General features: G+C 32.8%; 2 protein-coding genes across 3 annotated transcripts; one reads left to right on the forward strand and one right to left on the reverse strand.

Moving 5' to 3' along the window:
* Positions 1–8165: 8165 nt before the first annotated feature.
* Positions 8166–13964, forward strand: LOC107886314 (protein COFACTOR ASSEMBLY OF COMPLEX C SUBUNIT B CCB4, chloroplastic). 2 transcript variants are annotated; one of them, XM_041112471.1, is made up of 9 exons: positions 8166–8507; positions 8598–8764; positions 9419–9518; positions 9747–9820; positions 10757–10938; positions 11055–11125; positions 12003–12086; positions 12659–12809; positions 13662–13964. In XM_041112471.1, exons 1-8 carry the CDS (start codon positions 8400–8402, stop codon positions 12740–12742), a joined length of 870 nt encoding a protein of 289 aa, XP_040968405.1. In that variant the 5' UTR covers positions 8166–8399; the 3' UTR covers positions 12743–12809; positions 13662–13964. The 2 variants fall into 2 exon arrangements, with proteins under 2 accessions (XP_040968405.1, XP_040968406.1); XM_041112472.1 differs by lacking the exon at positions 13662–13964 and having other exon boundaries at positions 8207–8507; positions 12007–12086; positions 12659–12703.
* Positions 13965–14489: 525 nt separating this feature from the next.
* LOC107886313 (glycosyltransferase family 92 protein RCOM_0530710) lies at positions 14490–16740 on the reverse strand. Its single transcript, XM_041112470.1, has one exon. The coding sequence runs from the start codon at positions 16503–16505 to the stop codon at positions 14688–14690; it is 1818 nt and encodes a 605-aa protein (XP_040968404.1). The 5' UTR covers positions 16506–16740; the 3' UTR covers positions 14490–14687.
* Between the last annotated feature and the right edge of the window lie 738 nt (positions 16741–17478).

Raw genomic sequence — 17478 nt, forward strand, 5'->3', positions numbered from 1 at the left:
GCTTCAAAATTAGCTTTTCTTTTTCTCTTTCCCGAGCTCTTCGGCTTTGCAAGCTAGCTCAACAAGTACCACGAACTCTTTGATTTCAAGTATGCCAACCAGCAATTTAATGTCTTCGTTCAAACCATCTTTGAATCTTTTACACATGATAGCTTCAGTTGAAACGCACTCACGGGCATATCGACTGAGTCTCACAAATTTCCGCTCATATTCTGTCACAGTCATATGACCCTGTTTTAATTCGAGAAGTTCCTTACACTTCTGATCAATGAATCTCTAACTGATATATTTCTTACAAAACTCAGTCTGAAAGAACTCCCAGGTCACTCGTTCTTTCGGAACCACTGATACTAGTGTATTTCACCAGTGATATGCGGTGTCTCGTAACAAGGATACGGCACAGTTTAAGCACTCATCTGGGGTACAAGATAACTCATCAAACACACGGATAGTATTATCAAGCCAAAATTCAGCTCGCTCAGTATCATCATCATCAGTAGCTCTGAATTTTTCAGCCTCGTGTTTTCTGATTTTATCAATAGGTGACTTAGGTAATCTCAACGGATCACTCACTTGAGGTATAACTGGTATCGAAGATGGATTAGTCGGGGGCGGAGGTAGTTGTACAGCCGGATTAGTCCGGATATACTGAGTAAACCAGTCGTTCATCATTTGGTAAAAGGCTTGTTTAGCCTCTCTCTCTTGGTTACTCGAGGTCGGTCAAGAATCAATTGGTGCTGTCCCATGCGCGAGAGCAGGCACTACACTATATAAAAGCACATTTTCAAATGTCAGAAGTCATCACATTATTGTAGTAAATAATATGGCATGTATAGCTAGACTCACACGGCTACGTTAGTCCTAGAACCGACTAAACAGTAGCTCTGATAGCAATAAAATGTAACACCCTTAAGCCATATCCGTCGTCGAAAAGGGGTTACGAGGCATTACCGATCAAAATACAACTCAGAACAAACTTTCATTTCAGTAATAATCATCTAATAAAATTTTTAAAACAATTAACATACTTCGATTCTATAATTCTTATAATTTCCAAATTTATATTTAGTCAATACAACAAATGAATCATGAAAATCGAATGTTAAATTCATAACCAAGTATATGTCACTTCACATACCAATCATATATGTATACTATAACATTTAAGGCATTCAAACAATATATATATAAAATAACTTATCAACTATCAAATTATATGCACATACTTTAGATCATGTAAACATACCTCATTTCTTTTCATATAAATAACACATACCATTATTATGTCTATTTATTATCATACCTTTATAACATTTGATTATCTAACTACAACATTCACGTAACATTGATATATATATATATAATATTTAAAATTAGCTAATTAAACAACTCAAATAAACTAATCATTATATTCAAGTAAAATGCCATTTAAAACCATCACAAAAACCAAATCCATTAATCAAAATTTTCGTAGCTTCACTTAGTCCACAAATATTTAATACCACAATTATAACATGAACATTCAGGTAAACATATAATGACCTAATTTAAACACATTTGCTAAACCATATATATATAACACATTTTCAAGTTAATACAAAAACTAACACTTTGGTCTTTTAATATCGTACCTCAAACAAATCATATTAACCAAAAATAGTTATATAATGTACTCATTATTTGTTTTCATCGATTATACATAATTAACCAACCAGTCAAACACAATATGCGAACATACATTACCATTATAGACCCAAGCAAAATAACTACTACACTTTCGAATATATACATATATATAAATCATTATCATTTTACTCAATTATTTAATTAATTCATTAAACCATTTATAAAGATAAAACATATAATATAATATGCATACCAAAATAATCTCCAATGATGTTTGGATATAACCGAATGTTCTTTAATACCAAAACAAACAATTACACCTTAACCAAAACATATCAAACAAATTTATATATATACTTTTATCCATGCATAAACCATAGCCAAAGCAACCACATATACATCCAAAATTTTCAATGGCTAATTACCAAAACCAAACACAACAAACATTTTAATTAAAAATATATAAAAACCAAACTTAAGCATAATACGCAAGCCATTTTCGCATGGCTAGATTACACACAACCAAAATCCAATATTTCAAAATAAAATCTAGCCTATACATGCCATAATTCGAGTTCAACTATATAAATACCAAAGTAGTAGATAGTGTGATGAACTTTGCTGACGATCCCCGAGCTTGTAACTTGATCCAAAATCTATAAAATAGAAACACACATATACACAGAATAAGCTAACTTAGCTTAGAAAATTATAAGCAATTTAAACAAATTAATGATCTTGATAGATCAATAAAATAAAACCAAAATCAAAAATATATATTTATATTCAAAATATACTATGGTCGAATATACACATATATCAATCATCATTATATTCTCCAATTTCAAACTCATAATTTCATATATAATCAATTATACATATGCATTCATATATACATACTCATAAATCGAGCTTTTAAATTACATACTTAAACCCGTCACAAGACCGAATACACTACCCATAATTATATACATTTTCAATAGCATCACATAACATTATTATCACATAAATTTCAGTAAATATATCCTTATTTCAAATAAGTAAACCACATTCACATACCTGATCACTTTAACTTATTTAACACCTTTGATTACTTTTACCATTGCTCACATAAATTTTGCTAGGCATAAAGCCTAGTACAATACATCGGCACAGAACCTGCTAGGCAATAGGCCTGACATAATACACTGGCATAAAGCCTACTAGGCAATAAAGTCCGATATAATACACTGGCATAAAGCCTACTAGGCAATAAAGCCCGACTTAATACACCAGCACAAGGCTTGCTAGGCTCAAAGCCCGAATATCACTATTATAAAGTTTTCTCATAAACAATTCATATATTAAAAATTCCAAATACTCCATATAGTTCATACGGACTTTCAGATGTTATAACTCAAACGAATTAAACTCAAATACATTATTTCCATGCTTAATCATATTCGGATAATTCTAATATAAATCCATAAATTCCAAATCAGCATATTAACTTATACATAATTAGAATTAACAATATCTATTTGCTTATAAACTTACCTCAGACAATGAAAAACCGATACGGATTGGCTAGTCGACAACTTTAGTTTTCCTCCAATCTAAATCTGATTTTCTCTTTTCTTGATCTAAATTAATATAAATTAAACTTATTAAATCAAATATTCAACCAAATTCATCCAAAACACACAAATGGGCAAATTACACTTTTACCCCTGATATTTCACATTGTTCACAATTTAGTCCTTATTGCATAAAACACAAAATATGCAAAATCTCACAACAACATAGTTAGGCCGAATTTTCATTGTACTCATACTAGTCCATATATTTCATTTATTTCACATTTTAGTCCCTCAATTTATTATTTTTACAATTTAATCCTAATTACTCAAAATCATCAAAAACTCCAATACAAAACATGTTAATCTAAAACATATTTTTAATACTTCATCATCAAACAACAAAAATCACAAGCTTTCATCAATGGCATAACTCAAAATATTCATCAAAATAAAAAATTTAAGCATGAGTCGGATAGTATTCGAAGCAACGACTCAAAAATGTAAAAATTATCAAAAATTGAGCTAGAACTTACCTTGAATCAAGCTTGAAAGTGCCGAACCTAGGTTTTCTTTTATTTTTCTTTCTTGTTTAAGTTTCGGCCAAAAGAAAATATAAAATGAATCATGGTTTATTTTTTTATGATATATGTTATATTATAATGGTTTATAATATTAGTTTATTAAAGTAACCTTAATAAATTTATATCAAAACATTATAATATAAACCTATTGTCGTCTACTTAATAAATTAATGGCTAATTGCAACATAAAGACTTCTATTTTAAAAGCCAATGGCATTTTGGCCCTATAAACATTAAACTATCCAATTTTTAATTTACGCGATTAAGCCCTTTTATTTAATCGGGCATCCAAGCGATAAAATTTTAAAACAAAAATTTAGTACACACAAATTCACACATTATAAACACCAAAAATAATTTTAAAAATATTTTTCTAACTCGGATTCGTGATCCCGTAACCACCATTCCGATTAGGGTCTAAATCGGGTTGTTACATCTGTAACTTTCAATTGATATTTGTTCCCCTTTTTCCAGGAAAGCATCAAGCAATATCATTTTGCACAAGTGCTATAACTTCAACAATCGGGATGACTTTAACCCATAATAACATTTCCCAATTAGAACTGACCTAATAGATATATTTCTGTATCAAGTCTTCTAGAATCTGAATTTCTCATTTTGATTGTCTGTCTATTTACCTGTGAATGCACAAAATTTATTCCCGGACCTGAAGATAGACTCAAATGCATATAACTTAATTAACTTTTTAAATGAATAAACCACTCTAATTAAAACAACTGAGTCGATTTTATCTATCAAATAATAACATTTTAGAATAATCTCTTCTTCTTGTTGTCAAGACAACCTAGACATAAAATCTATCACAATTCCCTCAGAATACTAATAAAAAATCCTTAAAAACTGCATTAACTTAAACGAAACATAACACCCTGTTTTAACTTATTGACATTAATCAAGATTACCAAAGGAATGAAACGGATATACTAGTTTGAGCTCAAATTTCCACCATATACACTTTTGCCGATGTCAACCTTTTCACGAAAGCTAGAAAAGGATTATATATAATACAGCTATTTCAATTATTAACACCAAAGCTTTAAACTATATCGAAGCCACAACCATCAGATAGATTATAAATCATAGTGTTATAATAGGACCGACATTTCAACTGTATAGAGAGAACAATACATCAACATCAATAGTGTACTCCAAAATAGAATAGGAAAACCGAAAGTAGTCCCAATAATAAATAGTGCAGTAATACAACTTCTATAATCTAATATCCATACCACCAAGTTCCCATGGTCAAACCAGGATTTACAACAGTAATAATTGTAATTACCTTTGGCCAATAAATATCTTTTACAAGTAAACCATGTTTGATAAATTAAACAATAAGAATGAGAAGAAAACTGAGATAATGAAATCCAAGATGTGAAGCTATACTAAATTTCCTAGAATACAACCCGTATTGAATGATAAAGAGCTCGATGATATCCTGGAGAAAGTCCAGAAGAAGAATATCGCCTATATGCACTGGAAACAGTTGTGATAGAGATAATGTAAATTGCATATATATATATTTCAGAGCATCAACTAGTAGAAGAAATAAAATAATATCATATGAGTCTTATCATTGAATCTTCTAACAAACATAAAGGATTAGAAAACCAAAGATAGCTACAGCAATGCCAATCATGAATCAACCAAACTAACAATAATTCCGTTTAATATTATGATTAGCTAACCTTTCTATATGATAAGAAGCACATCTGAAAATGAATAGTTACATATATTTCTGAGAATAAAAGAACATATAAAATACCCAGAGGAGATCACTGTAAAATACTCAACTATAATAGTTGCATTAAAATATCTTTACAATTCAAACATTATTCCATTAACTACTACAGTCATTAATAATCCCGCATTATCCCATTCACTAAAGAAATCAATTCAAAATAAGTTCCAGTTAACCCGTTCTTTGATACCATACCTGAATAAATTGATTAGTCGAGATTAACTTCTTCTTTAACAGTGACATTTTGTAATCCGAATAATCTTCAGAAAAATCTAATATCTCTTCTAGAACTCTCTTTACTTGCTAACCCTCCTCGACTCTGGCCGCGTTATTATTTATTCAGCTATTGAACTCTTCAGTTTCACACTTGTAAGCTTAATGAATATAAATCTTGTAAATTCCGTTGTATAAGACTGTACAGGTGAGGGGGTGAAGGTCGTAAAGCCTCAAAATTTGACTCTCACATATATACACATAACATAAAATTTATCTTTAACATAATATTATGAACTTTTATTCATACATTTATGAATTCTGACTCATCATAAGTAACTTTTTACTCATGCATGCATAAGAATATTGCTTCTAGCATTATCAGAATTAGTTTAGTTGGAAAACATATCTGTTTAAAAATAAAACAATCTCATCATAGTCGGGAGATATCACACTATCATAGGTTATATAATGGCATGCGTTTCTAGACTTTACACATGCTATGTTCAGTTTAAGAACCGACTAAATTGTAGCTCTGATACCAATAAATGTAACACTCTTAACCCAAATCCGTCACCGGAATAAGGTTACAAAGCATTACGAGAGTTTACAAATTAAACAGACGGAAAATGCAAACATTTCATATCATATAGCATTCATTCAAAAATCAATCAAAATTATATATATTGTCCGTTATACGAGTTTTCGAGGCCCAAATTACGCATTAGAAACAAATCAGTACTAAATCAAAAACTCAGAAAATTTTTTGGAAACATTCAAAATTTTCAACACTACAGGGGTCACACGATCATGTGGCCAGGTCTTGTGACTCACATGGTCAAGAGACACACCCGTGTCTCAGGCTGTGTAGATATTCGAATTAGGGACACACGGCCGTGTCTCAGCCCATGTTTGTACCTGTGTAACTTTCTGACTTGGTCACATGAACAAGTCACACGCCCGTGTGCTGGGCCGAGTACTCTTCGAAGTAACATCACACACCCGTGTGCCAAGCCGTGTGCTAGGCCGTGTAACAACTCGACTTTTAACCCTTTAAAAACTATATGGGACACACGGCCGTGTCACCTAGCCGTGTGTGACACACGCTCGTGCCTCTGCCCGTGTGGATGAAAATAGACTATTTTACGAGCTATATTTCTCACCCAATATGGCATCCACCTACACTTAACATTGTGCATATAAAAAAGCCATATTATAGTATCCAAAATAAGCAAAATCAAGCCTTAAATATGTAGTATATTCATATACAACCAATATGCCCTTAGGCATCTCAAATGACAATTATAAACATGTTTAACCATGTAATCTATGTAACTAAGTAATCAACAAGCTATTATTCGCCATGAGAAAATATCCAACAAGGCATAGATCATAGTTGGGCTCCTTGGATTCCTCCTCTCATTGAATTTGTCACGGCTCTTCTTCCTCATCATGAATGCCCAAATTTGTCAACCCATCTTAATTTCATCTTGAAGAACGTGAAAGCAACCCCAAATACTCACATTAAAATTTATTGAAAAAAAGAACAAAACGAAGGAAAAGCAAAAGAATCATGCAAGAAGAGCAAATAAAGAAACCGTGCTATAAGAGTATACTATAAATGAAAGCTTATTATCTTTTTTAAGCGTTTAGGTGTCTAAAAAAATTTTATGCATATTATCTTTTTAAAAACTAATCATCCAAAAATAATCAATGAAAAAAAAAAGAAAAGGACGGATGAGGTGAATATTAATTCCTGAGAATTACATTGTGGATTGTTTGTAGTATTTGCATTAAGGAGAAATTAAAAAATATATCTTGATCAATATTTGAGATGTCAACTAAAAATTAAAATGAGCACAAACTTTTTATAACTATAACTTAATTAATAAAATAATAAATATATTAAATAAAAAACAAACATTATTTCTATTAAATAGAATCCCATTAATTTTTTGAAAAAAATGTTACAAACTATTAATTAAGACATTGAAAACAAAGTTCAAATTTAAGTTGAGAATAAATGCATTCATGAATCGTGATTTGATTCTAAAAAATTCTTTAGATCTAACTTGATTTATTGAACTATTAAAAAGGAATAAAAGAAATTATATTAATATTTATTTATTTTATAATTAAATATAAAATATAAATATTTTAAAATTATTTAATTTGTTGAGATTTATCATGTACATATATGTAAATCTTCAAGTCTAATAATGTGCGATTACAATTTACATGTTTTAATCTCGTTAATACAATTTATCAACTTTAATTTAAATTATATCAATTTTTAGTTTATTTGTATTGTAAATATATCTATATTTATACTTTAATTATATTTTATATAACATTCTAACAAAATATGCCTAAAAATAAACAACAATTTATTCAAATTCGACCTAAAAGGGACTAAATCAATCTAATCCAACTAATCAACCGACCCGTGTAGAGTTCTAATTGACCGCAAATCCAAGATTCAAATTTTGGACAGCCAATGCTCCCTTCCTCTCAAAATAAGTAGATAAAGATTGAAAAAAATAAAACTATCCTCCACCTACGGATGACAAACACCCATTAGATACAATAATTGTGTGAAGGATTGATGATAAGATTTATCTGTACAGTTATTTAAATCTTTTTGTGAATTTAATTTCAATGGAAGCGGGAAGGATCCTCCACATCGGCATTCCATGGATCACCAGGCGCTCGTCTCCTCGTCTCCCTAACTTCCCGCGCTTTATTTGTGCTTCTTCTATTCAGCGGGTAATCTTAAATCCCCCCTTTATGTCTTTGAGCTGCATTTCAAAATGTTATCAACGAACTAAACGCCATTTTTCTCTAATTAAAAAAAAGGGGAGCTACAAAGGACCAAAGCCTGGCCGAGATTGGATTGCCGATTGGGTATCCAAGAACGATGACGCCGTTCGGAGTTTGCCAATCTACGTCGGAGGGGCCTCTTTGTTAGCCGTTCTCTTTAACCGTGCCATCTCGGGGATTGCTCCGGTTGCGGATGCCAGCAGGTATTCTAGAGAAAATAAAAGAAATTGTTGCATTACTTTTTCTTGAATTCATAAAATATAACGTATCAAAGAAAAAAAATTCTTAAAATAATTTTTAAGTGATCTTGAACAGGTATCTGTAAGCGCTCATCACTCGGACCCTTATTATTATTTAGATTGAGCTAAAAATGGATACTTCGAGGTTATATTATTCGCTTTTTATGTTTGATTAATCGGAAGATTGTTCATGAATCATTTTGAGCATTTTCGGTAAAATTAGATTAGAGGATTGTGCATCAGTTTCAATGAATTAATTGTTTAACTAATTTTAGACTAATAGGTTGTTTGATAGGAACCTATAATGTTGATTTAATATTTTGGTTGGTTTAGCGGAAATTGTCATTTTCAGATAATTTAATTGCTCAACTGATCTTAGACTTAAGACAGATGATGGGTTTGAAATAGTTTAGCTAAATTTTGTTTCTTTATTCTGAATTCAGTGATTTTTAGAAATGTGTGCCTAATAGAATAATGTTCTTACTGCCAGTGTACTTTTTAATGATACTATTTTTCTTTGATTTCAAGGTTTTGCTGCTAATATATCCATCTTTTCTGTCTGAGGTCACTGTGATCTTCAATGTAAGATACTTAAATGATTGTGGTTTTTTCGATCAGTTCACAGTCAAGGGCGGATCTATTGACACTTGGTTTGGCTGTGACCAACGTATTAACTGGCTTAGTTTGGATATCAATCCGACCAAAATCCATCACTCCGGTAAAGGCCTGTCTATATTTTTTCCTGTTCTTATTTCTTCCACAAATATGCATATATGGGGAATGGTCATTTGCATCTGAAATTGAATGGTAAGAGTTTTGAGAGTAACCCCATCATCCCCAAAAGAAATTCAGGCACATGCACTTTAATTAAGTTGATTAGTTCAGTAGGTAGTTCTTTATTCCCCCTTCCTCTCTTAGATAATGTGTTCTTGATTGCTAATATCAGGTAGAGCCTCAAGGAGTGGAATGCCAAGTAATTTATTCTCACCTTCCTGAATCAGTTGTTTCTGAGATACTTTGGTATTCCTCGCTTCTCTTTACTCCTTTTACTTGGTTTGTCTTAAGTGTATGGCTTTCCAATGGGTGGGTTCGTTAATTCTGGGAGTTTATACCAACTATGATGTATAATATTTCTATTTTAACCCAGAATAATATCAATCGCTTAGACTGGGCTCCGTACCTTGCTAGAGATAATTTTGGCTTAAATCCATTGATCACTTGGGTATCCTTTTGCTAACTTTGTTCTTTAACTTTGTGGATTTCCAGTAAATCAATTTTACGTCTCTGAACAGGAGAAAATAAAATGTACATTACTTTCAGGAGTTGCATAAGATACTCTATGCAATGGTTCTTAAATCAAGTTTGTACCCAAATTCTTTATGATTCCAGAATCTGAATAAGCATTTTCTCTAATTTATAAATACTTTGACTTCTGTATTTGGTAGAGCTCTAAATGGACAAATGGTTATGCTTCAGAGTTGAAAAAATACTTCATATCAAATTAAATTACCAGTTTTCAAATGCACAAGATTTTAGGATGAGGTATTTTGTCTTTGCTGTATAACTATTGTGCTTAAAAGTTGTAAAAACTAGAGTGCCCTCCTAAAGTTTGTACTTCAATGAGGGGTAACATTAGACAGTTTTTTCCATTTTGGGAAAGTTGATTTTGTTTTAAATCATTATAAATAGTAAGATGGACATTCGATTTCCAGAGGAGGGAGTAATAAATTATTTGAGATGGTGGCGTTGCTTGCTTGAAATTGTTGAAAGAAGGTTAACAAACACTTAACACATCATTGTTTATTTATTTGTTTTTCAGTTGGGTGAGACAATCTTAAATTGGCTAACATAAGATGCTTTGCTTTCTTCACAATAAAGGATATTCAAAGAATAAACATATTTATTTCTTGTCTTCTGTTTTGAAAATGAAATATTTATGTTGTTTGTTGTTTACAGGGTGTGGGAATCTCTTTCTGCTGTAACATGCTGCAAGTCTCTAGTTATTGTTTATGACTGCCAATGTATTGTTCAAATTGGTGTGGCAGCTAAATCACTGAACATTGGTGAACCTTTTGCTGTGGATGCTGCTAAACTGATGCAGGGATCAGTTTATCAAGGTGTTTTGAAGTCTGGAGCACGTAAGTTACTTCTGTCTGGGTTTACAATCATTCTTTCATCTTGTAATTAAATTCAAATGATTTGTTTGGAAAGGGGTTTTGACAAGCTTCCCATTACTCAATTCAATATTTTGCAGAGAGCTACTTGGCGAATCTGTCTCTTTACCCTGGGAGGTCCGAGCTGCCATTTCTCCCTTCAAATACTCAGGTCTCTAAGTAGCTTTACTATTTCTCAAATGCACCTTTTTATGCACTAGAGACCTAGGATTGCGTTTTCTTCTTCTTCTTTTGTTTTTCATGTAACATTTTTCTTTTGAATTTTGAAATATTAACAATAGTTATAAAATTTCTGAACACAAAAATTGTTAATATTCAAAGAAGGCATAATTCAGTAATCTTTAATCTTCATTTAAATGAATGAATGTTACCATTGATAGAAGCTCTAGGTATTCATCTTTCTAACCCCCCCCCCCAAAGAAAAAAAAAACTAAAGAAGGAAAGAAAATAGGAGTTTTTAAATTGAATGAAAGCATAAAATCTGCATGATGTTTAACATTTCATCTGCCATTGCTGCAACTCCAATTGGGAAAACTGGATGAGGTTCTAAGAGCACATTTTCATTGGAGTTATAATAGCTTGTGTCATAGCAGATGGAGTAGAAAAGCTTTCTCCAGAATCTTTGCCCCTATTCTAGGAGGGAACTCATAGTTTCCTCATCATATTATCCCGTATCTATATTCTTTTTAAAGATGTAATATGAACAATAAAAAACTAAGAACATAGGTTCTAAACACTAGCATTATTCTACAGTAATATAAATGTAAATATAACCCTGAGTTTCTAAAAAATATATTAAAAAAATCATTAAAAAAACGAAATAGTAATATCATATGATTTGGAGTAATATTAATTCTTAAAGAAATTTCGATGCCAACTTTCTTCTTACCAAAAATGAAAAAGTACAAATGAAAATGGTTACTACACAACTTAAGGAAGAGTACAGTATTAACTTTCCTCTGCCATTTCATATAATGTTATGTGTGCATATAAAGATCAAAGGACTTATGTGATTTTCACTTTACTAGGCAGTGATCTTGCAACCACTGGGAGATAGAGGCATTGCAGTTCTTGGTGGGGACACAATTAGGGGTTTTACAACTTCTGACCAGGTAGTTTTGATATCAGTGTTGACAAATTATCCAATATTTTGTTAGTATTAAGCTGGCCAATTTGAATTTTATGCTATAAGTGTCTTATTTCATGCCTAGCTTTATTTTGCCTTCCCTTTTCCTCTTCCCTTTTTGATGTGTGAAATAGAGATCTTTACTTGATTATAGGTCCATTATTATTCTTTAGTGTTTTAGTTTAGTTCATTTATTATACTCGAGATATTAATAATGATTAATTTTTTCATTCATTCTTATCCCTGAAAGATGCAAAGTTTTAAGCGTGACATATGACCCTACTTTTTTCTTACAGATGCTATGGTTATTTTCCATCGAACTTTGTCTCTTGTGGATAAAATATTTTCTTAATTTCTAAGACATCGTCTTGCTGGTTACCCACTGTCTTCTCTTAATTTTTCTTTGATTTGGGGAAAGGGGGATTCAAACTATGCTGAAAGGCCCGGGAATAACATTCAACACTGAGTCAAATGCTTGGGTGTTCTCTGTTAATTTTTCTTCCTCGCTTTTTGTTTCTAGAAAGAATAATCTTATGGACCTGATTTATTTATTTTCAGACATGGATTACTTACATTGGAGAGAAATTGGATGCCACGCTTGCAAAGTACATGAGTAGCATGCCATCAGTGGTTCAAGAGTGAGTTTGATCAAATCAAGCTATGAGCATTCATATCTTGCTCTTAACATCAGCTGTGGACTTTGTTTAAGGTAATTCTTTCTTCCATTCTTCTTGCACAATTCAACATTATGAAACACTTCTTAAAAAATGTGTATTTCTTGTAGAATAGAAAACGGGATCATTTTTGTCCTTTTTCTTAAAAGACTTATTTTGGTGAGACATCGTCTGATCAGACAAAAAAAAAAAACTTAATGACATAAAATGGAGCTTCTCCCTTTCCCACTTCCTTTCTGGAGTGTTGAATTTCATCTGAAGGCATCTTTGACAACTGTAGACATAATTTTGTTGAAGAAATTTAGGATATTCTGCTGGTAAACACCAATGATAAAAATGCAATATATTGCCGTCACTTCTTTTACCTTGACTTTTTACTTCACTCAAATTTCCTCATTTAACTTGCACCATACTCTGTTTAGTTGCTGATAAGACCTGGTAATAGGCACATATCATATGACATGCAGAGAATACCAGCATGATATTAAAGACAATTGATGGTATCTGGATATTTAGCCTTCCTGAAAACCATCCAGATTTGATGGTACCTGGATATTTTGGTCATAGTTTCAATCATGCTTTTCGACAACAGTGTAATACTTTTTGCTTGTATTAAATGTTCACAACTTTGCAACATTTCTATTGAAAGTTTCTCAGGAGATGGACATGAGATAAATTTGTATTGACTGCAATATCTGCAACATCTTGGTTCACAAATATAGATCCTGCCCAACAACTGTAGACATGAGAATATAAACTGCATGCCCTTTTGGTCCTTTTGAAAGTGTCTAATATGCTATTTTGGTTGTTTGTTTCCCCTACTTTGTGAAATTTAGTATCCCTCTCTCCGTCTGTTTGAGTTTTAAGGTGTTTGTTCTTGTTTTCAGATTTTTAGGTTTCCCAGGCAGTGATGTTTCTTGAAACTGAGGGCAGAAGATGTCCGGACCAGAGCCACAATGCTGCCATGTAATTGATAATTCAATATTGCTCTGGTCCTGAAACTATTGCTATTGATAATTTCTGATGCTTTACGTAGAACATTCTTGAATATGCAGTTGAAAATTTCTTATTTAAACAAAAACATATGCAAGCCCAGTATTCCCGTAAAATCTACAATGGCATGTTTCTAGCCCTAAAGAATAATGTGCTGTGTATGAATGTTTAGTATATCCTCTACATATTTATGTTGATCTGACTCTTCAGTTTTTGGAAGTCCCCTCATTTTGACTGCCGTGTCTGAACATGATACTAGAATATGACCCTTCCATGTATTAAAAAACTTAAGAAAGAATTGATCACCAGAGGCATATATCGGTATTTGACACTGACACGCTGATCTAAGTAATACGGATGCTTGTTATAGCCTAAACTTCCAAAACTGCCAGTTATCTTCTACTTTAAGAAATACACTCAAAAGAACCATGCATTGTCCATTTAATATATAGAGAATGCAGTTATTCTCTACTTTAAGATAATTGAAAACGTTTTACTTCATGCATTCAAGTTCAGCCTCCTATTATTACTACTATTGTTAATATAATAGAATTGAGAGCTTTTCCTACTTTTATTTGAATTGCTCCCTTTAAATTCATTGAATTGTTTGGTATTGCCCTAGTCTTCATCTTATTTCCTACCCTAATCGTCATCTTATTTGTTGGAAAAACATGAAGATGTAGTATCAGTCAATCATCGATAAACACTCATTAGTTCGGATAGAAATGAAAGAGGGGAAAAAATGTTATTCCATCATCACAAAATTTACAGCCGTGTAAGAACCTATAATCAATAGATCTCATGTCTAAAAAAATCAGATAAAAATGCAAAAGAAAAAAAATGAAAAGAATGTGTTTTGTTGTTGTCATTACACTGTTTCCCATGGGCACCAAGCTTGGAAGCAATCATATTTGGTATTGTTACAGAAGAGACTTCTCCCAGGGTAAGCATCCTGTGGCAGGATCGGCTAAATTTGCTAGGACAAAGTCTCTCAGACCAGTGTCCCAGACTTCGCAGAACTGCTTTCGCCAGTTTGGTGGTTCAATGGCCTCGGTTCCTAGCCCTGGGGCCCGGTCTTTTGACCCCTGGTTCTGGTTTTCTTGCCAGTCAACAACATATGTTGCAACCCTTCTGAAGAACTTTGCTCTAAAGGTCTCCCATACCTGGTACTTGTAGTGGTTTATTATGATAGAACTTTCGGGTACATTCAGGTACCTAAATCCCTTTTTCAGCTGGAAGTGGTGCACCACATTGAGAAGAGTTTCGTTGAGCAAATCAGGGCGTACAATGGATTTGTGTCGCTCAGGGCTTTGGAGCCGGCAAGTGTAACCTACAGTTACTCCTTGCAATGGTGGTGAGCTCAATCCGGATGGTCCAAAGCTGTGACAAGCTGTTCTTATCTCTGCAATCATCCGTGATGACGAGTAATTTGCTACTAGGGATCTTAGTAAATTCTGACCTGGTAACCCTCTCCGGTGATGACGAGGGAAGTAGTAGAACTCATCGACATCGAAGAATCCTACCCATTTACACTCATTTCTTGCTCTCAAAGCACAATGTGAAAATCCTGCCTCTTGAGTTTTAATCCATGGCCAGGTATGTCTGCTAACATTATAGTCTTGAAAATCAAGTTCTTCGATAACATCTTGAATTCCATCATCACTATTATTGTCATAAATGAACCAACGTTCAACTCCGAGCCAGGTATGGTACATAATCCACTCCCGCAGTGCCGGTGCCTGGTTCCAGAGCATGGTGCAGGCACAAAGCTCGAATTTCTCGTCATTCCTTTTTGTCTGGTAAGACTTCGAATTGTATAGTTTAGCTACAGAAGGCATAGCAATGTTCTCCTTATGCCTCATCCGGTTCCTCCTGTAATCATAGGATCTGGAATTGCGAAATCTAACTGCAGATGGCATCCGTACATGTTTGACATCATTCCTGCTGGCAAGAACAACTGTAACTCGAATCCCCTGAGCCGAGTCCGGATTATTTCTTATACTGCTGGGCAATGAACACCTAACAACCTCCTGTGCAGCCACTATTGCTTCAGTCAATACCACAAACCCTTCATCTTCTTCATCCGAATTCTTCAAACCAAATTGGCACATGAACCTATTCGGATCAGATTCTTTATGTGGTCGAAGATTCAACCCTTTAGCGAAAACAACGGCAGTTTTCCCATCGAATGCCGCTTCATAAACCAATCTATCCCACGAATGAACCGTCCGATTACTCCTCAAAGACAAACTATAATCAACCCCATGTCCTCGCCACATCAAACCCGCAGCAACCGAGTAATTCCATGCTGGAAGAGGGCACCTAACAACCGATCGAAATCCATCGAATTCATCCACAGACAAAACCCGTTGACGAACAACATCCTTATGATTCAAAACCTTGTGGTAAACACAGTCCAACTTTTCAGCTTCATCGATCTTGTCGGATACAAGCAGGAGCAAGTGATCGGGGAACAAAACTCGGTCTTCGACGCTCAAAGGAAACCGTAACTTAGCATGAAAAGAATCTTGAAGGGAATTTTTGGAGAGGATAGAAAGACTGGGGACGCTCACAACTGGGTGAAACGACACCGTTCGGATCGGGAACCTCTCCGAAGACAAGAACATGAGGAAAACGAAGAAAGAAAGGCACAAGATTAAGGACCTCCGTGACAAAAACTGAGCTCGGGAGTAGGGCCTGTAGATCCTCTTCCGCTTCAAACGCTGCTCCGACTCCATATTTTTTCGGAAATCCAAAATACAAATCCGAAGCCAAGAAAGAATAATAATAAAAAAGAGAGATGTGAGGAAATGATGAGTGGAGTTCTTGGGAGGGCTCAGATCTGGAAGGGGCCTCGCCTGAAGCAGTAGCGACACGCGTTAATGGCAGCCGTCAAAGCACTGAGTGGGGGAGACAGACAGAGAGGTAAGCTTTTTCTTTTTCTTTTTCTATTTGGTTTGCTATGAATTTCTTTTTAATAGACGGTTTATTTATTTATTTATTTATTTATTTGGTCTAAGACAATGGACAGGTGGTTATGCTCAATCATAGATGTTCAAAGGTGATGTGCTGTGTTGGTCTTCCTTTTCTTTCCTTTCTCCTCTTTTTATTTTTATTTTTTGTTTTTATATTCTTTTTATAGAATCTTTTTAAATTTATTTAATTCGTGTTTATAAATTAATTTTAGTTTATATTATTTTTAATTATTAATTCTAGGCATAATGTCAAATTTTGTCTTTAATATTTTATTTTTTTGAAGTTAAATTTGTTCCTTAATTTTTCAAAAAAAAATTTAATTTAATTATCAAGCTTTTAGAAAGTGTTAAATTATTTTTTTAATTGAAAATATTTATTAAAATATTAAATTCTTAAACGTGACAATTTGAATGGTAATCAACATCAAAATTTTCCATTTTTTATGAATATTTTGAATTTTAAATATTTTTAATTATTTTTTGACATGGTATATAAAACAAATAGTATTTTATTAGCTTGAAAGAATATTTGAATTGTTATGTAAGTTGTTAATTTACCTTAACATTGTTAAAAAATTAATATTTTAGTAACATTTTTGTTTAAAAAAGTGATTTGACTATTTTTAAAATGTTAAAGGTGAAATTTAATTAAAAAAAGATAAAAGTCAAATTAATTAAATGATTAAGCTTTAATTTTAAAATACTTTCCTAATAAGGTATTTTCTATTCTTATTTA

This window comes from Gossypium hirsutum, chromosome A05, assembly GCF_007990345.1.
Source record: "Gossypium hirsutum isolate 1008001.06 chromosome A05, Gossypium_hirsutum_v2.1, whole genome shotgun sequence".
In the NCBI taxonomy this organism is placed as follows: Eukaryota; Viridiplantae; Streptophyta; class Magnoliopsida; order Malvales; family Malvaceae; genus Gossypium; species Gossypium hirsutum.

What these genes read in the sequence shown, in the direction of transcription:
- LOC107886313 (XM_041112470.1), bottom strand. Translation starts at nt 16,505, where the DNA reads ATGGAGTCGGAGCAGCGTTTGAAGCGGAAGAGGATCTACAGGCCCTAC.
- LOC107886314 (XM_041112471.1), top strand. Translation starts at nt 8,400, where the DNA reads ATGGAAGCGGGAAGGATCCTCCACATCGGCATTCCATGGATCACCAGG. An exon ending in GTGCTTCTTCTATTCAGCGG is followed by an intron (nt 8,508 to 8,597) that starts GTAATCTTAAAT and finishes ATTAAAAAAAAG; the next exon opens with GGGAGCTACAAAGGACCAAA. An exon ending in GTTGTTTCTGAGATACTTTG is followed by an intron (nt 9,821 to 10,756) that starts GTATTCCTCGCT and finishes TGTTGTTTACAG; the next exon opens with GGTGTGGGAATCTCTTTCTG.